At 42.2% G+C, this 25,623-nt stretch overlaps 1 protein-coding gene across 1 annotated transcript in view; it reads right to left on the minus strand.

Moving 5' to 3' along the window:
• greb1 (growth regulating estrogen receptor binding 1) overlaps nt 1-25,623 on the minus strand; it is a 161,598-nt gene that overhangs the window by 65,779 nt on the left and 70,196 nt on the right. The window contains exons 14-18 of the mRNA XM_078213125.1: nt 22,200-22,380; nt 15,876-16,062; nt 13,747-13,883; nt 9,431-9,770; nt 3,668-3,783 (exon numbers count right to left, since the gene is read on the minus strand). Of these exons, the coding sequence (XP_078069251.1) occupies nt 3,668-3,783; nt 9,431-9,770; nt 13,747-13,883; nt 15,876-16,062; nt 22,200-22,380 (961 nt within the window). The remainder of the gene's footprint in view (nt 1-3,667; nt 3,784-9,430; nt 9,771-13,746; nt 13,884-15,875; nt 16,063-22,199; nt 22,381-25,623) is intronic.

The following is a 25,623-nucleotide window of genomic DNA, read 5'->3' on the forward strand; positions in this document are numbered from 1 at the left end:
GTCAACTTTTGGCATATTCTGCCAATGGGTTGATAGTTTTCTACAGCTGTGCATGTGAATGCAGCATGTTGCTCCCCTAGTGCCCCTGGTCAAAGATGTCACTGAGCAGCTACAGAGCACTCTGCGGAGAGAGGGAGTACAGCAAAAGGTCATGGCCCATATCGGTACCAAATAATCTGGCAAAAAGACACGGTCTTGTGGGCAGATAATAGAGCGAGGGAGAATAGCAAACAGGATCTGAAAAGATAATCCCTCTATCATGCACTCACAATCAGGTTGATAATACAAGTGACAATCTGGCTGAATATGGAAAGATCAGAAGGGAAGTGGGAAAGGCAAAAATAAGAGAGGCAAAGCAAGAGTATAAGACTGACAACTAACATAACAGGGAATCCAAAAGACTCCTATAGGCATATAAATAGTAAAAGGATGGCAAGAAGAGGAGTGGGTCCAATTAGGGAATAAAAAGGGGATCTATGCATGGAGGCAGGAGGCATAGCTGAGGTACTAAGTGAATACTTTGCATCAGTCTTTACCAGAGAAGAAGTTGCTGCTGAAACCATACTGAAAGAGGAGGCAGTTGACATTGGGCGGACTAAGTGAAAAAGATAAATTTTTAGAAAGGCTAGTTGTATTTAAAAATTGTTAAGTCACCAGGACTGGTTCAGATGATGCTGAGAAGTGAGGGTGGGAATTATGGAGATACTGACCACAATCCTCCAATTCTCCTTCAGAGTTGTCCCAGAGAACTGGAGAATTACAAATGTTACACCCGTGCTCAAAAAAGAGTGCAAGGATTAAACCCAGCACCTACAGGTTTGTTTAAACTCAATGGTGGGGAAGATTTTTGAAATGATAATGCCAGTACAAATTGTCACTTGAGAAAGTGTGGATTAATTAAGGAAAATCAGCATGGATTTGTTAAAGACAAGTCATGTTTAACTAGGAATTGAGTTTTTGATTAAGCAAGAGGTAATTTTCCACTTAAGGACCTCAACTGACAGCGGGTTTGGAAGGCCATCCACAGGACTTAATCAGGTCGAGGCACCACCTATTTAAATGCCTCTCTGCCACCAAATACGCCATGGGACAGGGCAAGATTCTGCTCACAAATAGAGGCATAGACCACAAAGGTAAGGAAGTTAGGATAAAACTTCACAAGATATTGGTACAGCCTCAACTGAAGTATTGTGTCAAATTCTGGGCACTTTATTTTAAAAGGATGTGGCGGCTTCAGAGGAGGTACAGTAAGGTTTATCAAAATGGTTCCTGGGTGTGGGATTTCAGTTACATATATATAGAAGTTGGGATTGTTCTCCTGAGAGAAGAAGGTCGAGAGATGATTTTGAACATCTCTATCAAATCTCAAGGAAGCTAAAAAAAAGGCGACATAGAGAAATATTCTCATTAGCAGATGGGTCAAAAACCAGGTGATTGGCAAAAAGAACCAATGTCGATTTGAGGATATGTTTTATGCAGCAAGTTGTTGGGATCCGGAATGACTCTGCTTGAGAGCCTGAAGGAGGCAGATGTGATCGTGTCTTTCGAAGGGGAATTGGATAATCTCCAAAGGCAAAGAACTGCAGGATTATGGAAAAAGGGCGGGGAAGTGGGACTTGCTGAGTTGCTCCTGCAGAGAGCTGGCAGAGAAACATTGGGCCAAATTGCCTCTTTCTGGGCTATGACCATTCCATGATTTTTATCCATTAATCACACATGCTAGCCATGCTTCCCACGCCTGGAAAGAATTAACTAAAATAGTCAATTTAACAGGAGAGGGAAATTGCGAGTCTGTTAGGGTTAAAATAATTTCAACAAGTCTAAAAATGGTCAAAGGGAACAGAAATGAGAGATTGTGGCGTGAGTCCTGATCTTTGCATTGCCAATAATGAAGTCATTCAAAATCTTAACCAATGCACAGCAATGGCTGGGAAATTTAGTTCTGCCTTACTGTCCTCTTTAAATCCTTACAACTTTCTTGCAGAAAGTTACGATACTCAGCCAGAAATCGTGAGGTCTGGACTTAATATTCCCACCAGGGTGGTTCAATAATTTGAATTGATTTATGAATTTAATAAATAAATCTTGAATCAGTAAACTTAGAGATTGTCATAAAATCCTAATCTGATCATTAATGTCTTTTGGGGAAGGAAAACTGCTGCTGTACCCTATTTCCACACCAATGTGATTAAGCCTTAATAGCCCTCTTAGGTGGCCTAACATGCAATTGCCTCAAACTGTTACAGGGAATAGAAAGATCCATGTCTCAGCTATTGTCGGATGCTTACAAAAGAACAGTTTTCGCAATTGAATGTTGGATTTTATAAACTTTAAACTATTGCTAGGTTATAAACTTAAATTATGATAATTCTGAATGTTTTTATCACCATAGTGTGCACTTGGAGTGGCACAGTATTTAGCACTGCTGCCTCGCATGCCAGGGACCCGGGTTCGATTCCCGGCTCGGGTCGCTGTCTGTGCGGAGTCTGCACGTTCTCCCCATGTCTGCGTGGGTTTCCTCCAGGTGCTCTGGTTTCCTCCCACAGTCCAAAAAACATGCTGGTTAGGTGCATTGAACATTCTAAATTCTCCTTCAGTACCTGAACAGGCGCCAGAGTGTGGTGATTAGGGGATTTTCACAGTACCTTCATCGCAGTGTTAATGTAAGCTTGCTTGTGACACTAATAAATAAACTTTAAAATTTAAAACATCTAACAGTCCAAATATAATTTGGTAGAGTAGTAATTTTGAAATTGTTAATTGTCTACTTGGGGTATTTATGCTCAAAAGAGGAGGCATCTCAACTTGAAGCTGAAATCTAGAAACTGTGCCAAATTTGGAAAGGTGAAATTCAGCCTGGACTGATAAGATATGGATCACTCAGCCTGAACTGATAGATATGGATCACTCAGACTGGACTGATAGATATGGATCACTCAGCCTGAACTGATAGATATGGATCACTCAGACTGGACTGATAGATATGGATCACTCAGACTGGACTGATAGATATGGATCACTCAGCCTGAACTGATAGATATGGATCACTCAGACTGGACTGATAGATATGGATCACTCAGCCTGAACTGATAGATATGGATCACTCAGACTGGACTGATAGATATGGATCACTCAGACTGGACTGATAGATATGGATCACTCAGCCTGAACTGATAGATATGGATCACTCAGACTGGACTGATAGATATGGATCACTCAGCCTGAACTGATAGATATGGATCACTCAACCTGGACTGATAGATATGGATCATTCAGCCTGAACTGATAGATATGGATCATTCAGCCTGGACCGATAGGTATGGATCATTCAGCCTGAACTGATAGGTATGGATCACTCAGACCAGACTGATAGATATGGATCATTCAGCCTGAACTGATAGATATGGATCACTCAGACCAGACTGATAGATATGGATCATTCAGCCTGGACTGATAGATATGGATCATTCAGTTCCTACCCCAATGGATAATCTGATTGCCACTGGAATTTACTTTTTCTTAAAATAACAAGTAGTCATACACATAACTTACAACCACAGTGATTGGAAATCACCATCAATCCTCAGGTTTCCCCTTCCTAGAACAGAAAGGAATTTCAGCAGGTAATCTAAGAAATAAAATCTTTTTTAAAAAATGTAGTCTCTACCTGGGAAAAGACTCTCCATAAGGATCGGTACCAGATAGGATAAGTATACATGGCAGGTCTTCCAGATCCAAGTAGGTTTGAGGTGTCCAATTAGGGTCCTCTATCTTTTGCCAAACCTTTCAAAATAAGAGATTTATATCAATCAGATGGCAGTACACACAAACACTCGTTGAGTACATGGCCTATGTTATTATTGACCTCTTCAGTAGATCAAATACTCTTAAAAGCCCATAAATCAAATGAATTATCATGAGGTCTGACAATGAAAAATGTCTGTGATCCTATTATTTAGTCACTTGCGCTCAACCACAGCTTTTTAAACAGCCTTTTGTTCTGTTGACAACATACCATAGGTATCTACGTCATATGTTTACTAATTAGTAATTAACTAAGGCTCATAACAGTTTAATTAAAAAGTTAACAATTTGTCAAACTACGTGGATTAAAGTGTTAGTTATAAATCAGAAGTTCATAGCACTGAAATAAGCCATTCAGTGCAGTCTAGCTCTTTGCAAAAGCAGTTTAAACTAATCCCACTGGCTCACTCTCTTTCCTATATCCCTATATTCTCTGTTTTAATTCTTTTATCTATTTGTCCCTTAAATTATTCCATGATCTCAACCTCAACCACTCTTTGTGGCGAAGGATTTTGTGCTTTAGTAACTTTTTACATAAATACATTTTTCCTTCCCGTTCTTTATGGTCAAAATCATGATTTCAAATTCATGATTTCTCATTCATTTCTCAACCAGATCATAGAATCACTATAGTGCAGAAGGAGGCCGTTCGGCCCATCGAATCTACACTGACTCTCCAACAGAGCATTTTACCCAGGCCCTATCCCCGTCATCCCACATATTTACCCCGCTAATTCCCCTAAACTATACCCGGGTAATTTAGCATGGCCTAACCTAACCTGCACATCTTTGGACTGTGGGAAGAAACCAGAGTACCTGGAGGAAACCCACGCAGACAGAGGGGGAATGTGTAAACTCCACACAGACAATCAACCAAGGCCAGAATTGAACCCAGGTCCTTGGCACTGTGAGGTACCAGCTAACCACTGTGCCGCCCGAATCGCTTTATCAAACACTTCATAATTTTACAAATCTTTGTTAAATTATCTCTTAGCTTCTCTGCTCCAGTGGAAATAGTCACATTATCTTGAATTTTCTCATAACCATTGTTTCTCAGTCCCTGTTACCAATCTGATAAATTTACACTGTGCACTCTCAATGGCTTTAATGTCATTTCTATGATGAAGCATCAACAGACAATCTAATCATTGTCTTGTATGAAACTTATTGTGATTAATGTAGACAATCTTTAAGGCCAATAAGACAGTGTATTCTTTTGAATACTAGTATGCAACAGAGAAAGAATGTGTCTCGAGATGGTGGCTTTCATAACCTCAGGATGTCTCAAATACTTCATAGCCAATTAAGTACTTTTTGAAGTGTGCTCACAATTTTTGCGCTGGCAATAATTTTCAATTCCCTCTGGCCGTAGGAGAGGTCACAGTAAGAAGTCTCACAACACCAGGTTAAAGTCCAACAGGTTTATTTGGTAGCAAATACCATAAGCTTTTGGAGCACTGCTCCTTCGTCAGATGGAGTGGATATCCAATGACAGCCAATGTGGTATCATTATTCACGAAGGGATGAAGGGATAAACCAGTAACCTACAGGCCTGTCAGTCTAACCTCAGTGGTGGGGAAACTACTGGAAGTAATTCTGAGAAACAGAATTAATCTGTATTTGGAGGGGCAGGGATTAATCAAGAACAGTCAGCATGGTTTTGTTAAGGGGAAGTCATTTTGACCAACTTGATTGAATTTTTCAAAGAGGTGACCAGCTGTGTAGATGTGGGTAATGCATTTGACATAGTCTACTTAGATTTCAGCAAGGCGTTTGAATAAGGTTCCACATGGGAGACTGATAGCGCAGATAAGAACCTCATGGGATCCAAGAAAATTGGGCAAATAGGATCCAGAATTGACTGAGTGGCAGGAAACAGAGAGTGATGGTTGAGGGTTTTTTTCTGACTGGAAGTCTGTGTCCAGTGGGGTCTCACAACACCAGGTTAAAGTCCAACAGGTTTATTTGGTAGCAAATACCATAAGCTTTCGGAGCACTGCTCCTTCGTCAGTGCTCCGAAAGCTTATGGTATCTGCTACCAAATAAACCTGTTGGACTTTAACCTAGTGTTGTGAGACTTCTTACTGTGTTCACCCCAGTCCAATGCCGGCATCTCCACATCACCAGTGGGGTCCCGCAGGGATCAGTGTTGGCGCAGTTGCTGTTTGTGGAGTATTTAAATGATTTAGACTTGAACGTAGGAGGGTTGATCAGTAAATTTGCGGATGGCACGAAAATTGGTAGGATGGTAAATTATGAGGATTACAAGAGGATGTAGACTGGCTGCTTAGATGGGCTAATCAGTGGCAAATGGAATTCAATCCGGATGTGTGAGGTGATGCACTTGGACAGGACGAACAAGGCAAGGGAATACATGATAAATGACAGGACCCTGGGAAGTACCAAGGATCAGAAGGACCTTGGAGTGCGTGCACACAGGTCTCTTAAGATAGCAGGACAGGTGGATGAATTGGTTAAGAATGCATATGGTATACATGCATTTTAGCCGAAGCATGGAGTTTAAGAGCAACTTCATAAAATGTTGGTTAAGCCACAGCCTGAGTATTGTGTGCATTTTCTGGAATCCACATTATAGAAGGGATGTGATAGCAATGGAAAGGGTGCAAAGGAGATTTGCCAGGATGTTGCCTGGGCTGGAGAATTTTAGTTATGTAGAGAGATTGGATAGACTGGGGTTGTTTTCCTTGGAGCAGAAGAGGCTGATGGGGAGACATGATTGAGATGGATAAAATTATGAGGGGCAGAGATAGACAGGAAGAAACCTTTCCCCTTGGTGGAGGGATCAATGACAAGGGGGCATAAATTTAAGGAAAGGGGCAGGAAGTTTAGAGGGGATGTGAGGAAAAGCTTTTTCACACACAGGGTGGTCTGGAACTCACTGCCTGAAAGGGTGGTGGAGGCAGAGACCCTCATAACATTTAAGAAGTATTTAGATGTGCACTTGCGATGCCAAGGCACACAAGGCTATGGGTCAAGTGCTGAAAAATGGGATTAGTTTGGTGGTTAGAATAGTTTGGTGGTTTGTCTTTGACTGGCGCAGCTTTTTTTTGTGCTGTACACTTCTGTGACTCCACAATGCAGGAAAAAGCAGCATCTATTTTTTCGCACAGAATGGATTCAAAAGCCACAATAAGTTAAGTGATAATCTGGAGGCAATCTGAATGATAATTTGATGCACAGTGCTGATCAAAGCCTTTGAAGATGTTCAAGTCAATGGTGAATTAATCACGAGAGGGTTCAAGAGCAAAACACTGGAGGTGCATAACATTGGCATGAATATCAACAATAGTATGTCATCGGGGAAAATAAATTAGCAATCCTAAATTAGGTCAGAATCTTTCAGGCGAGGGCTAACCTGAGTTTACAAGAGCTTTCATGCCTTTAGAAACTTTTGATACCAGGAAAATAGCATGTGAGTATCTAGATTAAAAAGGGCAATCTTTTCAAGGAAGGTATCAGAAATTTCCCACGGCAAAGAAAAGAACAATAAGAGAGAATAAAGTGATAGCATAGGTTAGGGGAATTACCAATGAGAAATAAAAGAATCAGAGGTCACAGTGGAATCCAGGATCTTACAAATGTTGCGGGGGCAAAACTTTGTGACAGTCTTAATGGTGGAACAGAATGAAGCAATGTGAAGGAAGCAAAGTCTTGTTTTCGTTCAAGAACCTCTGTGTTATATATTCCTCATTTGAAATTTCAAATTGGCCAAAATATTATGGAATTAAAATTAAACGCTTATCTACTTTCTGAAAGAATGTAATTGTTTTTGAGTGGGAGTAAAGGGAGTCAGGCAATATATGAATGTTATCCTTGGGTCAAGATACCACAAAATATATTTTTATACCTTATAATCATTATTAATTGCATCAGAAATTTTTCAACATTGAAATTCTGGATCAATGTGAATTTTGCAGAAAAATGATGATCACAAAGGATTGTTCTTAGCACCGAACTGCTTGAAATGCAATGAAACAGAAACGTTCTTTTATTTCATTGTTTGTGAGTTTGGTTTTTTGATTGGATTTGATTTATTGTCACATGTATTTGTATACAGTGAAAAGTATTGTTTCTTGTGCGCTATACGGACAAAGCATACCGTACATAAAGAAGGAGAGAGTGCAGAATGTAGTGTTACAGTCATAGCTAGGGTGTAGAGAAAGATCAACATAATGCGAGGTAGGTCCATTCAAAAGTCTGACAGCAGCAGGGAAAAAGCTGTTCTTGAATCGGTTGGTACGTGACCTCAGACTTTTGTATCTTTTTCCTGACGGGAGAACGTGGAAGAGAGTATGTCCAGGATGTGTGGGGTCTTTAATTATGCTGACTATTTTTCCGAGGCAGTGGAAGTGTAGGCAGAGCTGGCGAGTCCAGCATTTATTTTCCATCTCTAATTGCGCTTAATTTGGTGGTGAGCTGTCTTCTTTTTTTTCATGCTTTCATGGGACGTGTGCGTCACTGGCTGGTCTCACATTTATTGCCCAAGCTTAATTGCCCTTGAAAAGGTAGTGGCGAACTGCCTTCTCCGACCACTGCAGTCCAAGTTTAGTCGGTACACCCGCAGTACTGTTAGGAAGAGTGATCCGGGAGTTTGTCCCAGCGCCAGTGAAGGAACAATGTGATGATGCCAAAGTATAACAAGAGAGTCTTTCCCAAGATATTACAGCTGAAGGAGGAACATATGGAGGATTCACAGAAGACTCAAGAGACAGGAAACAGTTCGTTATTAGTGTTTGAAATCTTCTGTGATCTCTCAAAAGGAGTTAAGCAGGCGAAGGCTGCAAAATGGACAAACCACTGTGATTATATGCAAACTGAAGTTGGGCTGCAGCATGGTTATATCAAAGCACATAACCATGGGGTTATTATATCAAATATCTTTCATCATTTTCTCTGTTCTGTATGTTGTGCCTACCATGAAATAATGCAGTTTATGAAACGGAACAAATGTCATCCCTTGTAGTGTTAATCCGATCTACCTTCAAAGCAATTGAAGACACACACATTTATAAGACATGGAGATCCAGCCTGGAACAAAAGGTACTTTTATTGCTGCACCCTCCCAATCTCAAACTGTGCTAGTCGATATGAACCAGTGGATGTGAGCTTTCTCAAAAACCAGGCAACCGGATTGCTTTAGAAAATAACCAGAAACTAATTAGGTAAGTGTGGTAGACTTGGATTCATATTTTGACAAAGGATCAGAAGGAATTACTCGAGAGAACTGCAGACATCAGATAACGCTGCTTTTCAAAAGTTACATTAGCAGCTGTTGTGCTGGATTCACAGCAATTACAAGCAAGAGATAACATTCACAGGAGAACTCCAGGAATTTTTATGGGAGACAGGAATCATAGCGGGCAACAGAGGAAGAACAGGAAAAGAAACTTCCAAAAGCAGCAGTTAGAACAAAGAAAGTCAAATCCATCCGGCTGAGTTATGCTATCAATGTCAAATAAAACGGATTTCATTCACGGAATGAGATTTTCCAGAGTACACCAAAGGAGGCAATTAGGAGATAAATTATTCTACAAGCATCCAGATTATAATCCAGGTCTTATTTGATATGGGATAGAGTTATTGTAAATACAAACCAGTCAGTTACCTTCAGTTGTGTCAGAAAGTGCTGGCTAATATTAATTTTTGTGTTTGGAGACCCAAGGATGATTTCGAATCTATGCTGCAAGCCCAGACGATACCTAACTTGACACAATCGTTCATACGCCAGTGCAGCTAGTGAAATGGAGGGAATCCTGAGCAAAACCATGTAACCATGACTGCTTGGACAGCTTCCCGTAGAACTTGTGAGGCTCTGAATAATCTCTAGTGTTTCCACAGAAGAGTAGTTCTTCATCTGTGAGTGCCCTGCAGTTACCATCATGGCTGCTGAGTAATGCTGGATTAAAATGTATGTCCAGATCACAGCACTGTGCATCTTGGGAAACCTTAAGCCAAAAATAAAAATGAATTAAAAATGTTCTTTGAAAAAAAAATCAACTTTCTCAAAGGGATAACCAACAATAAAATGTAAAGCTACATTTGTCCATAAATTAATTGACTTGGCTCCTACCAAAGTTACCGGTAATATTAATTCATAGCCCTGTCGATATTCAAAACTAATAACTGCACAGAGCTTTTCAACGCTTTGAATCCATCACTGTTGTACAGACACAATTTTTACATTGTTGATTACAAAGTCATGAAAAACTATTTTGCGCTACCTCTTGAACTATTTCTTGTTTCACCGGTTTGACAGTCAGGAGAAATGGGATTGGGTTAATGGGAATAAACTTCCAAATTAGAGTCATAGAGGTTTACAGCATGGAAACAGGCCCTTCGGCCCAACTTGTCCACGCTGCCCTTTTTTTTAAACCCCTAAGCTAATCCCAATTGCCTGCATTTGGCCCATATCCCTCTATACCCATCTTATCCATGTAACTATCTATAGTCATAGAGGCTTACAGCATGGAAAAACTGGGAAAAGGATTTCTGGATCATCTGGTATAAACGGAGCAAAGTCTCATGCCACCTAATTTATGTTATTTTTGGGGTGGCACGGTGGTTAGCACTGCTGCCCCACAGTGTCAGGGATCCGGGTTCAATTCCGGCCTCGGGTAACTGTGTGGAGTTTGCACGTTCTCCCCATGTCTGCGTGGGTTTCCTTCGGGTGCTCCAGTTAGGTTGATTGGCCATGCTAAATTGCCCCTAGTGTCAGGGGTATTAGCAAGGTAAATACATGGGGTTACAGGAATAGGGCCTGGGTGAGATTGTAGCCAGTGCAGACTCGATGGGCCGAATGGCCTCCTTCTGCACTGTGTGGATTCTATGATTCCATAGAGTCTTGAGCTCTTCTAATCTAATATATGTGTTCGCAAAAAACAGGTGCGCTCACAAAAAGGTTTATTCGCATGTATAATGATTGGTAGTGGGTTGAAAATCAAAGACAGAGGGCATAAAAGGATAGAAAAATGGGAAGCAGCAGAGGTGAAAAAATAGGAAGGTGAGGAAATAATAGTCAACATAGTGTATTATTTCCCTATAACTGAATGGCTTAGATATTACTTGTTCACTGTGGTGCTTAGAAATGACCATGAGATGGTGCTGTAACAGTTCTAAAATTAAACTCTGGGTATCATTAATTCGAGTCAGGCAGAAAGCAATGCAAATCTTTTCCCCAGTTAAGGTTGAAGTTTGAATAAAGTTTGAACAAAGGTCCAACTAAAAGGTGATATTAGTGGGCAGAAAAATAAAGCACACGAGGTGCAACTGTAATTGCTTGCAATGGTTTGATTTTGTTCAAGGGTCCAGATCATAAATCAAAACCTCTGGTTTTAAAATAAATAGAATAATGGCAGGTTGGGACATCTAGGATGGATCTTTAATTACCCCTCAATTTTGCCTATAATTGGCATCTCATTTATAATGAATAGCTAGGTGTCCGAATTCTCTTTTCAATACTCTTTTTAATTCTCAACACTCAAAATACTCTCCAATAATCAACAAAACGTTATGTCCCGTTATACTGAGTGTGACAGCACCTCATGAACACTCCAATCTCAGGGTACTCTATCCACCCTAGCTGAGCCGCACTGATGATTCCAATTTGAGGTTTTGTCAGAGGTAGCTTGCCATTTGTCCAGGCCAGGAATCATCTTCGGCATTACCAGAAGATCCTGCTAGCTGAAAGGGCTGGAAAATCCCGGCCAGTAACCTTTTTCCTCCACAAATGCTGCCTGACCTGATGAGTATTTCCAGCATTTTACAAACATATAAAATAGGAGCAGAAAGAGGCCATTCGGCCCCCTTGGGCCTGCTCACTCTGCTGTTTGTGTTTCCAGTTCTACATTCCCATCTACCCCCAATAACTTTTAATTCCCTTACTTAACAAGAATCTATCTACCTCCATCTTTAAAATAGGCGCCTCCACCGCCTTGTGAGGCAAAGAATTCCAAAGTCGTACAATCTCAGAGATAGAAATTCTCCTCATCTCTGTCCTAAAAGGGCGAGCCCTAAAAACAATGCCCCCTTGATCTGGACTCACCCACAAGAGGAAACATTCTTTCCATGTCAAACTTGTCAAGAATATTCAGAATCTTATATACTTCAATCAATTTTCTATTTTTATTAAAAGAGGTTTAAGGAGAGGTGGTCAAAAGCTTGGACAAGTAGATTTTAAGAAGCATCTTTAAAGGGTGAAAGAGAAATGCAAAGTTTTTTTTTAAAATGTGGGAATCCCAAAGAGTAGGCTATAGGTAGCTGAAGTACAACCACTGACAGAGGAACATTGAAAGTTAGAGAATTGAAGGAGTGCAGAGTTCTCAGAGAGTTGTAGTTGTGGAGAAGGATACCTGAGTATATTTTATCCATTCCAGAGTAGTGCCATAAGCTGAACTCTCCAATCTGAGCATGCTCCATCTACCCCAGTTAATCGTAGATCGTCACAGCACAGAAAGCCATTTGGCCCATCAGCTCTCCTAAGGAGCAATTCATGTACTGCCACATCCTCTCCCCACATCCCTGCACATTCCTCCTTTTCTGATATAGAAAATATAGGAAAACGTACGGCACAGAAGGCGGCCATATTCCATATGCAATGTATTCCAGTGCATCACCATACATTAACAACAACAATTTGCATTTGGACAGCACCTTTAAAATAACAAAACGTCCCAGGGCAGATTTATGAGTGTTGAACACAATTTGGCATTCCACATAAAGAGGTATTTATGACAGTTAACCAAATGTTTGATCAAATATGTTTTAAAGAGTTTTAAATGAGAGGTAGAGAGACAGAATGATTCAGGGAAGAAATTCCAGAGCTTAGCTAGTTATTGGGTGGCACAGTGGCAAGCACTAGGGACCTGGGTTCGATTCCCAGCTTAGGTCACTGTCTGTGCGAAGTCTGCAGATTCTCCCCGTGTCTGCATGGGTTTCCTCCGGGTGCTCCTGTTTCCTCCCACTGTCCGAAAGATGCGCAGGTTAAGTGGATTGGTCATGCTAAATTCTCCCTCAATGTACCCGAACAGGTGCCGGAGTGTGGCGACTAGGGGATTCTCACAGTAACTTCATTGCAGTGTGAATGTAAGCCTACTTGTAACACTAATAAATAAACTTAATTTAATCAGGCAGGATGGTGCCTTCTTCCTGCCTCCACCCTGATTATATCTGTGGTGAAAATGCTTGTGGTTGGCCTTCCCGTCCTGCCCTCAATTGAGGACCTCATGTGGCCTCATTCTGCCACTGCTGGTGTTCACCCAACAGGGGGCGGTGGTTCCCCAAGCAGGAAGTATGCGGGCTCTCAGGGGCAGCCTTTTGTTCAAAGATACTCAATGCGTGGCCAAGAGTCCCGGGATCAGGACTGGGGAACCGCTGGGAGCCAGCCCACTCTCCTTGTTGCTTGCTCTCCCCCTTCCTCCCATGTTATCCCCACCCTGCAACCACCCCGCACCTGCATTGTCCACCTGTGGCCTGGGATGCAGCAATGATCCTAGGCCTCGAGTGGGTGTCATACTGGCAGCTGCCACTGCTTCCCCAGTGGTGGCAACTCTCGGCAGGAAGGACATCTGGCCTGGGGTCCTTTTTTCTGAGGAAGGCCTGCCACTGCCCAGTTAAGTGCCTGAGTGGCACTTAATGAAGCCAAACCTCCCTAAAAGAGGTGACATAGGGCTCTGGCTGGCTCTCCAGCGGGTGGTCGAGACCCTTGTTAACTCCATTAAATCCAACCCACTGACTGAAGGTAGAATTGGGCTGTGTTGCTTCATTTCCTAAAGTCTCATAATTGCACTGAAAGTATAACAGAGTCACAGCTCACTTTGTGGTACCTATTCCTTAACAAAAAGGGAGATAAAACCACACCAAGCTGAGTTGACCTCTGCCGTTAAAGCTTGTCATGTCGATCATATTTCTGTGTAAATCACCCACCTTTCTTCTACTGCAGTAACCATTGCTTCAAATGAACTGTCGTATCTCAACAATGGAAGCTTGTGCCCAGAGTAAGTGGAATCAATGAAGTCTGAAAGCCCAAAGTACTTATTGTTTTCATGGTACAAGTTCATTCCCTAATGAGATGCAAAGAACAGAATAAAGGACAGCAATATCAGTTGAATACAATGTAATCCTCAAAAAATTAAATATACCACTCACCTCTTAACAGCGGGTGGAATATTGTACCCCCATCAGCAAGTTTGGAGGCTTTTAATCGGGAGGGAGAGGTGGGCTGAAGGACTCTGCCACCTTCCTGTCTCTGCCTGATTAAACTGGGAAGGTTGCCTGCTAGGATGCTAGTTAGGCCCTTAAATGGGCAAGTATCCCAAGTAAAGCCTTCTTAAGGGCCTCAGGCCACTGGTTGAGTGCCAATGGCTCACAGGTTGTCACACCACAGGAAACCTGAAAAGCAAACTCAAGGCAGGCTCCTGAGGCCTCTTTCATTCAAAGGCATTTCAATGTCTGAGCTAACCCCCTCCCTCCCCTACCCTATCCCTAAGCTAGTGTTCCCCTCCCCCACAACTCCGGTCCGGCTCTCACTCACTTGTGGCCTGGGTCTCATGACAATCCTAGGCCTCTGGTGGGTGCATCACCAGCAGCTATCACCACTCACAGTGCTGCTGCTGTAATGGGGAGCCGCCAGCCTCTGATTGACCGGCAGCTCTTGTGCGACAGCATCTCTGCTCCGGGGGTCCTAAATCCTGAGGAATGCCTGCCGCTGGTCATTTAAGTGCCCGAATACTCTGGACCTTCCCCAACAGAGTTGACAAGGGGTTCCCGCAGGCTCCCCAGCCAACGGGCAAGACTTCTGTCACCTGGATTAAATTCCACTTAGTCTGTCATGCAAATTACAAAGGAATGAGCGAGATATTTCAAATAACTTTCATCTTTGAAAATTTGTACAAGGAATGAAAATCATACAAGAGAAGGGCATCTATTGACATCAGGCAAAGATCTACGGTTACGCCACTTTTAAATCTGTGCCATCAGTTGCACTACATAGATTTTGATGGCAAAAGAATGGCATCACATAGTGTCAACAGTAAAACAGTTCTCCGATTTCTACTGAATGTTTGCTAATGGGAAAGCAACTGTTGCTAATATTACTGAAAACGCATGCCAAGTCTGAGGTATCAGTATCAATATCTTTTTCCATCCATTTCAGATAGCAATAATTAATAGATTCGTTCCTGAAAACATTTTTTCTGTTACAGTTTTTCTTTCAATCTAACAATTCACACACATGCATACAATATAACACTACAATGGAGTGCAGAGGCTGGAAGACAGGTGAAGGGAAAGTAAAGTTTGAGAGAGTAAATGAATGTGTTTATCAGCAGAGGTTAACTTTGGAAAGCACAATCTTTTGTGTGCAAGTTCATTTCTCGATTGGAAATAAAATAAAAATTACATTAAATGGTTGTTTACAGATAATTATCAAGATATAAATGAAGCTGGGCAAGGCTGTAAACACTGGCTAAGGTTTATAGGCAGACTGCCTCTTCACCTTTTTGGTTAGAGAATGGATGTGCAGTGTAGGGACCCTGAAAAATCCAAAATAATAGAATGTAGTCGAGAGGTTAAACCCATCTTTGTATATTCTGGTACTTTTGCAACCAATTTAGGTCACCTTCACCTTCAGGAGGTATGATTTTGAGAATTAACAGCACTTTCTGATAATAAGCAGCAATGTTTGACAAGTTCAGCCATTTTCACTCCACCAATCAAGTGATTATTTATCACTTGTGAATGGCTATGCATTGCCTGGAGAACACACAAGCCCAGCCATGGTTTCATCTACACCTTCATTAATGCTCACTGGATGATAATATGAATGAGGTCTGAGCTAATTTTGCCCTCTCTGATCCTCGGTGGTACTTTCTGCTGCCTAGCAAATTTAGGAAGGAAAGACAGATTACTTTATTTTTCCTGAATTGTTTTATTAATCCTTTTAACTTCTGCATCAGCAAAAAGGATGCTAGTTTCTTATTATACTATCACTCCATTGTAGCAACACGGCAGAGTAGCTCAATATTAGGAATGACAAACACGTTGGTAGCATTTACATTGTTGCAGGACGACGGCCAATGGATCTCATTATAAGGGCTGATATAGGTCTGCTGTGTTTGAAGAGCAAAGGGGAAGGATGTAACTTGGAGTGTTAACACATTCAGTGCTTCTTTCATTTCTTTGCAGTTTACGATTCTATCAGCCAGACCCAGAAATGGTTCACTTTGTGGAAAAGCTCCACCACTAAAGTCAAGACAAAAATACAACAGAGAGAGCCCATGAGATCATTCAGAAAATGCATAAATACAGGCACTGAGAACTGCTCTCGGAATACAACACAACATCATTTTATACAAATTAATCGCAAACAGAAGATGTAAATGTTGGCTCATTGCTTAAAGAGTTAAATGCATTGGAATTAAAAGAGTTAACTTAGCTCGAAGTGTCACATGCATTGCATCTCTGTTGACTGTACACCCAATCTGATAAATCCCTTTTTCTTTTGTTATAATCAAATCCCAAGTGCTTGTGTGGTAGCAGTAGAATGCAGAAAGATGAAGCCTTCTCTTACCATGGCTTATTAGCACTGTTACTGCATCAACACATGTCACACTCATCGATCAAGTTTCCCCAGAAATAGAAATCAGTTCAAACAGGGAATGGCTGAGTGACCCCTGGCAGCTGAAATTCTGCACCTTCCCTCCCTTGGCCCTTAGGCAATGAAGTTGGCAAACGTGAGCAACATATGATGTGACTTCACTTATTCTTTGTACTGATGCGCAAGCAAAGATATATAGCAATTATCACACACCTTAGCACATGAGCAGATCAATAAGCAGCAGTTTTATTGTCTGTTCTGCTCAGCCAACATTTCTTTTTACTATTTTTTCATTGTAGGGTTAATCCATGGCTTGACCACTTGAGGATTTTGAAACTGCTTGTTGAGAACTTTTAAAAAATTGTTTATCCAACTCTTAACACAATCTTAAAATGAAAAGGCCACTTAATTTCTGGTACAAACTGTCAACTGACAAACTGACAGATCTGATAAAAGGAAAATCACAGCAATTTTGATTTATTAAAGCCAGATCTCTGCCTTTACATGTATTTCCTAGAAAGCAAATATTAGCCCTTCCTACCTGTTCATCTCACTACTGCGCTGTTTTAAAAATCATTCTCATTGATACAAACCCATTCACTACATCTAAATTCCTTCAATCTTAATCCCTTATCCTTTCAAACATAATCTCACATAACACAAAGCATTCATATTCATAGTTCAATTTCATGAGATTATGAGAACTTAGAGCTATCAATCAAGCTGCGAACTGACAAGGCACCCAACAAGTATAGACTAAAAAAAAAGTCATGCAGCACTAATCCTATAGAATCGTAGAATTCCTACAGTGCAGAAGCAGGCCATTTGGCCCATTGAGTCTGCACTTTTTAAAAAACTTGTGAAGGACAGGAGTTCGAAACACCTTGACATCTTCCTTAGCAGTTCCAATGGGTTTATCCACTTTATATGCACCTTTGCATCTTATTTTAACAACCCTAAAGGGCATGTGACCTCTCTGAAAGGACGCTTGTTCTCTCCCAAAGGTACCCATAACCATATCCAAAAGGGTAACACACCTCTGTTTTGTTCGTATTTTGGACATTCCACTGTCAAAAATTATATCTGATTAAAGGCAGCTGCACTTTAATGTGTGCAGTTGCCTCCATGAACCATGGATGTGCAAAGTGCAACCAGTGCCCGTTCCCTCCCATCCTATGAAAGTGGTGAGATCGGACTTTGGGCGGGAGCTCTGACACCATTTTGGTTAACCAGGGACCCTCTCTGTTTGTGCAAAAATGCAGGCCTAAGTGTTTTGAGGATTGGTCTCTTTCTCAAATCTAGTCAAGTTTTGCACTTGGCATTCAACTTAACTTTAACCTTAACTTGTAGTTTCTTTCATTGTGTGACACAGTGATAAACAAGCTGTCTGCTAATAGCAGCTGCATAGTTAAGATTCATTAGAGTTAGTTACCTGGTCAGCAGGAGCTACCTCAGATCTTTGGAATTCCTGCGAGTCTGAAAACAGGAGGCCTTTGCAAATGCATAGAATAAGTAGCATGCAAGCCAATTAGACACAGTACTTAACATGAGAATTCAGTTAGTGAGGAAGTTTAATGTGGCGATGGAAGAGCTGCTATTCTAATCTTTTACAAGATAGGAAGGTTGATAGAAGTAGAGAGCGTTCTCAAATAAACCTCGATGAGCAGTGACTTTGTAGAATCAGGTCAAAGAACTGGTTAGAAAACATTAGCAACTTTAAAATTCCACATTAGTTGAGTATTCTTCAATACCAGCTCTTTCTTTGTATTAATTCACGGGATTATGGGCATAGGTGACTAGGCCAGTACTTATTGCCCATCCCTAATTGTCACTGAGGGGAGGTGGTGAGCTGTATTCTTGAACTGCTGCAGTCCATGTTGTGTAGGTATAGCCACAGTGCTGTTAGGGAGGGAGTTCCAGGATTTTGACCCAGCAACAGTGAAGGGACAGCGATATATTTCCAAGTCAGGATGGTGATTGACTTGGAGGGGAACCTCCAGGTGGTGGCGTTCCCATGCATCTGCTACCCTTGACCTTCTAGGTCAGTGACGGGCAATCTAGGCTAGTGAGTGGGCCACATGAGTAACTCTCCTTCATTTCAGTAGTCCACAAGATTGAAATCAAACTTGTTCACTAACCATGAAACCATGAATAAGATTAAATACATTTAATACATGCCAAATATTTCATAGCGAGTTATAGAAAATGCTTAATCATTCATATATTAATAGAACCATCAAATTCAAATGGTAAAAACAAAATAAATATTTACACTGTGGATCCAGAGGAAGTGCATGACTCTCACAGTCGATGTGTGTATTCAAAATGCGCTTCACTTCACATACTCTTGCTTCACGTGCGTATCACTGCCTTGGCACGGTGGCACAGTGGTTAGCACTGCTGCCTCACAGCGCCAGGGACCCGGGTTCGATTCCCAGCTTGGGTCACTGTCTGTGTGGAGTTTGCACGTTCTCGCCGTGTCTGCATGGGTTTCCTCCGGGTGCTCCAGTTTCCTCTCACAGTCCGAAAGACGTGCTGGTTAGGTGTGTTGGCCATGCTAAGTTCTCCCTCAGTGTACCCGAACAGGCACCGGAGTGTGGCGACTAGGGGATTTTCACAGTGACTTCATTGCAATGTTAGTGTAAGTCTACTTGCGACACTAATAAATAAACTTACTCAAATAAACTTAAACTTCAGTCATATTGGTAGAGAAAAAATTATGTGAGCGGAAATCAGCAAAAAGTGGCAACCTTAAGCATGGGCAATGGTCAACAAGCTGTCTCACGGGCCGCACTCAGAACCCAGATGAGCAGCATGTGGCCCCCAGGCTGCAGGTTGCCCACCACCATTCTAGATGGTAGTGGTTGTGGGTTTGGAAGGTGCTGTCTGAGGAGCCTCGGTGAGTTCCTGTTGTGAATCTTGTAGATGGTACACATTGATGCCATTGTTTATGCCTTCCAACCAGCAGCCTAAACAGAGCAGAGCCTCACCATCCACAGCTCCTGTTGACATGAGTTCTTAAGCTTCAGAACTATAATGTTGCATTTACACAAAACTGCTGAAACTTTAAAGCTAAAGTTTTGCATACCAGGTCAAAGACATTTGTATGATGAGTAAGGGAAAGGTAGGGAAGACTGCAGACTATAATCATTTGGATGTTTAGTAATCATTATTAAAGAAGGAATTATTATGTTCAAAGGGAAGCACGTCCAGTGCTGTAAAATTGCTAGTGAAACATTAAAGAACACTGATGAAGTGGCAATGATGGTTGATGAAGGGAATGCAGTGGCTATCAATATGGATTTTAAGAAAGCATTTGACAAGGTACCACATAAAGGGTGGGATTTGCTGGCCACATGTGCCCCAAGACCGGATATCTTCGCCCAAGCCCAGCGGACTTTTAAATGATCTGCCAAATCTTTTGTCTCGCTCACTACGATTCCCGTGGCGGGCAGGACGAGAAATATTTGGCCAAAATGTTATTGAACAAAACTTAGTGCATCAGGAAGTATGAGGGCCAGTGTCACTTTAGCTTTAGGTCAGTGTCACTTTAGGAACAAAAATAAACAGACCTTGGTGAACAGTTTTTTCTCAGACAGGAGAATGATAGATAATGGTTTTCCCAAGAGTCACCGCTGGGACCACTGCTTTTTTGACAGATGATACTGCTATAGAGTAAAATTTGCTGGTGATACTAAACTTGGAGGCTTAGCAAACAGTGAGGATGATACCAATCAACTGCAACAGAATATATAGACAGACTAGCAGAACGGGCAGACAACTTGCACGTGGAATTTAACAGAAGGGTCAGTGTTGCATTTTGAAGAAGGGATAGGGAGTGGCAATATATAATTATTGGCACAATTCTAAATAGTCTGCAAGGACAGAGGGACCATTCGTATGCAATAGATCTTTGAGAGTGTAGTTAACAGAGGATGTGGAATCTTCAGCTTCATAAATAAAGACATTGAGTACAAAAACAGGCAAGGTCTGCTGAACGTGATTAGGCTGCAACTAAAGTATTGCATCCAGTTCAGGTCACCACATTTCAGGAAGCATATGGAGATCCTGGAGAGGATGCACAGCTGAGTTAGCAGAATGGTTCCAGGAATGAGGGATTTTAGCGAGGATAGGTTTGAGAAACTGGGGTTGCTCTCCTTGGAACAAAGGCAATTGAGGGGAGATTTGATAGAGGCGCACAAGATTATGAAAGATTTAGATGAGGTAGGGAGTTGGCTAAATGGCTGGCATGTAGATCAGAATAACGCCAACAGCATGGGATTCAATCCCCATTCCGGTTGATGTAGACTTGGGACCTGTCTCTTCACCTTGTCCTGTGATAAAATCATAGCATAAGATGTTCAACAGCCTTCAAAATCGAAAATGTTACTTAGAAGAAGAAGATAAAATAGAAAAATAAAAGCTATTCCCATTAGATGATGGTACAAGGACCAGGGGACACTGATTTAAGGTTTTGGGGAAGAGAAACATGAGGGATATTAGGAAGAACTCTTTACACATTGAATGATAATGCCCTGGAACATACTGCCTACAAGGATGGCGGAAGCGGAGGCTATCAATGATTTCAAGAAGAACTTAGATGGGTATTTGAGGAAAATAAACTTGCCAGGTTACAGGGAGAGGGAGAAATCTACAGAGAGCAGGCATGGACTCTATTAGCCAAGTGATCTCCTGCTATGAGATCAGCCATGACTGCCAGCTCCAGAAGAGGCAAAGTTTTGTTTGAAAAAAAGGAAGAAGTTGTCAGCTTTGATTCACTGGTAGCAGTCTCACTTCTGAATTAGCCACTCCAGAGATTTTGTTCTGAGGGAGCGTGGCAGTGCAGCCCTCAGGATGAGATGCTAATCTGAGTTGCCACCTTCCCTCTCAGGCAGATGTAAAAGATACCATGGAACTATTCAAAGAAGATCAGGGCAGTACTCCTGATGGCTTCGCCAATATTTTGCCAACATCATCACAAAAAGAAAACCTATTAATGTAATTATTTTCTACATGAAGGACTTGGCCAACATGTTTCCCTTCCTTACAACAACAGTTACATGTCAGAAGCACTTAAATGGTTATGAAGATATTTGAATGTCCCAAGGCCATGAAAGATGCCATATAAATGAAAGTTTTCTCTTTCCCTCCCAGTATCTTGGTCAACATTCCTCACTAGACTAACACCCACCAAAACAGAATCACTGGTCATTCATCTCAATTCTCTATGAGAAATTTGCCCTTGCACAAATAAATTGCCACATTTTTCTACATGACAAGAGTCACTGTGGTGAATAATATGTGAAGTATTCTAAGTTATTTCTACCAGACAAAGAACATGCTTTCTTTTTAGTATGAATGGCGCAACTGTTACTCTTCTTTTACTCATTGTTATAAAGTTGCCTTTGGGATTAAGCTGGTGCAACACTGACTCTCGATTAACAATATTCTTGCTTATTCTGGCCTTGTTTCTCCTTTGGGCTTAATTGCACTAACGTAGCAATAAGACAGTGGAAGCCACAACTGCTGAACTACCCTTCACAATATCCACTAGTTTAGTGGAAATTATATTCTGTTGCTGAACAGCAAAAAAGTAACAATTGGCTCAATTTTGAACAATGGCATGTAAATTTTCTGAACCAGGTTTTAACTTGTTAAAAAAATCATGAAAATAGGACTACATTTTAAATTCTAGATATCTTACATGGACGTAATGAATCATACAGATGAAACATAGGATATATCCAGCCTTTAAAGAATAAAAGAGATTTCAGAGTTTCACCTGGTCAGATCCCAGTGAGCATGGTCATGGATCAGTATGAACAGTGTGTAAGGATTCTTTAATGCTCTTTGCTGAAAGGCTTCAAACTTGCTCTGAGCTTCTGTTGTAAGCTTCATTACATACTGCTCTGCGTACTGATTTGCAGACGATTCTGCTTCCAGTCCAAGTTCTACCAAGATCCCTGCAAAAAAAAAACAGATAAAGCCGGGAGTTCATACTTTGCTGAATCCCAACAAACTGTTTTATTTATAAAGGCTGCTTTGGGTGCTTAAAGATATTCTAGGGAAGCATGACTGTCAAAGAATATCCTCTATGAATACGCTATTGAGCTGCTGACGTGTTTTTCTCCCCCAAACAAAAAAATTAAGTTAAAAGCCAGGTGCAACATCCTGACTGGTGGAAAGATCCAGATGATTACAAAGACATTGAGATTTTCATGGAGGGTCCAGGTATCCACCAGTAATAAACACAATCCCCCTCTAATCCTTAGCATTGAGAATCCCTATGACTTGCAACTGACTTTTCTCCATATGGAGAACGTATTGGTAATGGCTATTAGAGAGGCAGTGGCATAGTGGCATTGCCACTGGGCTAGTAATCCAGAGATCCAGGGTAATGCTCAGGGGACCTGGGTTCGAATCCTGCTATGGCAGATGGTGAAATTTGATTTCAATAAAAATCTGGAATTAAAAGTCGACTGATGAACATGAAGCCGTTGTCAATTGTCGTAAAAATCCATCTGGTTCACTAATATCCTTTAGGGAAGGAAATCTGTCGACCTTACCTGGTCTAGCCTACATGTGACTCCAGAGCCAAAGCAATGTGCTTGACTCTCAAATGCCCTCAGGGAGGGGCGATAAAATGCTGGCCCAGCCAGCGACGCCACATCCCATGAACAAAGGGCGGCACGGTAGCACAGTGGTTAGCACTGCTGCTTCACAGCTCCAGGGACCTGGGTTCGATTCCCAGCTTAGGTCACTGTCTGTGTGGAGTTTGCACATTCTCCTCGTGTCTGTGTGGGTTTCCTCCGGGTGCTCCGGTTTCCTCCCACAGTCCAAAGATGTGCGGGTTAGGTTGATTGGCCATGCTAAAAATTGCCATTAGTGTCCTGAGATGCATAGGTTAGAGGGATTAGTCGGTAAATATGTAGGGATATGGGAGTAGGCCCTGGGTGGGATTGTGGTCGGTGCAGACTCGATGGGCCGAATGGCCTCTTTCTGTACTGTAGGGTTTCTATGATTTCTATGAAATATGAAAAATAGGAAGTATGCAATAGATATTTAATTATGGAGCATAGTGCTTTTCTAATGGAAATGTATAAACATTTGGTAAATGTCATCATTATTTTTTAAACGTACAATATTCATCACATCCATTGGTGTGCTTTTAGTGTTTAGAATCAGCTTTCTTTTAGCACACTGGAGACAATTCTGCTCATGTCAAGGAGCTTTACCCACTATGAAAACTTACCTGGAATTTGGGTGTGGAGGTCACTTAGGCCCACAAACTGGATCATCGAATCATCTTAATGAATGGGAAGCTTTGGGGATTTGGCTGATCTCCTAACCTAAATACTCAAATATGCTTTTAAAACTAAAGCTTGTGCCAGACAGAGATATTCAATTGATTACCACCTTCCAGTGTGGACCTAACTGCTACTGTGGCTACCAGTAACTGATAGCACTTCCAACAGAATGTTGCTGATTAGGGTCTCTGAGTGGGAAACCCGTCAATGTCATTAATGACATGCTGTAGAGTTAAAATTCTTCTTCTTTGGCAGTGCCTCAGGATTGAGGATGACTTGCTTCCAGGGAGGTGGGCTCTGTGGTGGCTGAATAGTCCAATCCTGGAGCTGCAGGTTTGGTGGGCGGTGTTTGATGAGGTGGGTGGGATGCTCTGGATTCTGCGCTCTCCTTCCGCTGTTTATGCTTGGGCTCCGTGTGCTCCACCTGGTGACGCTTGAGGTGATAGGCGCCTTCACGGATGCTTCTTCTCTAGTTTGTGCATTCTAAGGCAAGTGATTCCCACGTGTCAATGGGGATGTTATATTTATTTAGGGAGGCTTTCAGTGTCCTTGTAGCATCTCCTCTGACCTCCCAGTGATCGCTCCCCATTGTGGAGTTCGGAGTAGAGAACGGTGGCACAGTGGTTAGCGCTGCTGCCTCACAGCGCCAGGGACCCGGGTTCGATTCCCAACTTGGGTCACTGTCTGTGCGGAGTCTGCATGTTCTCCCCCGTGTCTGTGTGGGTTTCCTTCGGGTGCTACGGTTTCCACCCACAGTCCGAAAGATGTGCTGGTTAGGTGCATTGGTCATGCTAAATTCTCCCTCAGTGTACCTGAACAGGTGCCAGAGTGTGGCGACTAGGGATTTTCACGGTAACTTCATTGCAGTGTTAATGTAAGCCTACTTGTGACACTAATAAATAAACTTCAACTTTGTTTCGCGAGTCTTGTGTCGGGCATGCGGACAAGGTGGCCTGCCCATCACAGCTGGTCGAGCGGGACCAGTGCCTCGATGCTGGGCATATCAGCCTGGGAGGGGACGCTCACATCAGTACGCCTATCCTGTCACTGGATTTGCAGGATTTTGTTGAGGCAACATTGATGATATCTCTCCAGAGATTTGATGTGTCTGCTGTACATTGTCCATGTTTCTGATGCATACAGGAGGGTGGGGACCACGGCTGCTCTGGAGACCATGAGCTTGAGGGTTTGAGGTCTCAGTCTTCAAATACTCTGTTCTTCAGGCGTCCAAAGGCTGCACTGGCGCATCGGAGTCGATGCAAGATTTCATCGTTGAAATCTGCCCGCACCAGGAGGAGGCTCCCGAGGTATGTGAAATGATCCACGTTGGCCAGGGGCTCACCGTGGACCTTGATGGTTGGGGGACAGTTTTGTGTGGCAGGAGAAGGCTGGTAGAGAATCTTTGCTTTCTGGGTGTTTAATTTGAGACCCATTCTCTCATATGCCTAGGTGGATGCGTCGACGATGGTTAGTAGCACCTCTGAGTGTTCACACACACAGGCGTCATCTGCGTACTGCAGCTCAATGACAGAAGTTGGGGTGGTCTTGGTTCTGGCCTAGAGATGTTGGAGGTTGAACACTTTCCCCCTGTCCAGTTTCCCCCTGTCCAGCAGGGAGCTTCAGGGTGATGGGTGGAGTATTGCTGCGAGAAAGATGGAGAAGAGCGTTGATATTCAGAGTCATATTGGGTCTGTGGTGGTGGCTTCATTGGTGAGGATCATGGATTGCATGTCATCATGGATGGCTTTTTTTGACCTCATGATGAGTTGGGGTTGCAATGAGATTCTGGTGGGGAGCATGTTGCGGGATGATGTTGAGGGCACTTGCGTTCAAGGCTCGTCTTGGTTGAGGAGGTTCTTGAAGTGCTCTCTCCAGCATCTAGTTTTGATGTGTGCCTCT

Source organism: Mustelus asterias, chromosome 5 (genome assembly GCF_964213995.1).
Source record: "Mustelus asterias chromosome 5, sMusAst1.hap1.1, whole genome shotgun sequence".
Lineage (NCBI taxonomy): Eukaryota > Metazoa > Chordata > Chondrichthyes > Carcharhiniformes > Triakidae > Mustelus > Mustelus asterias.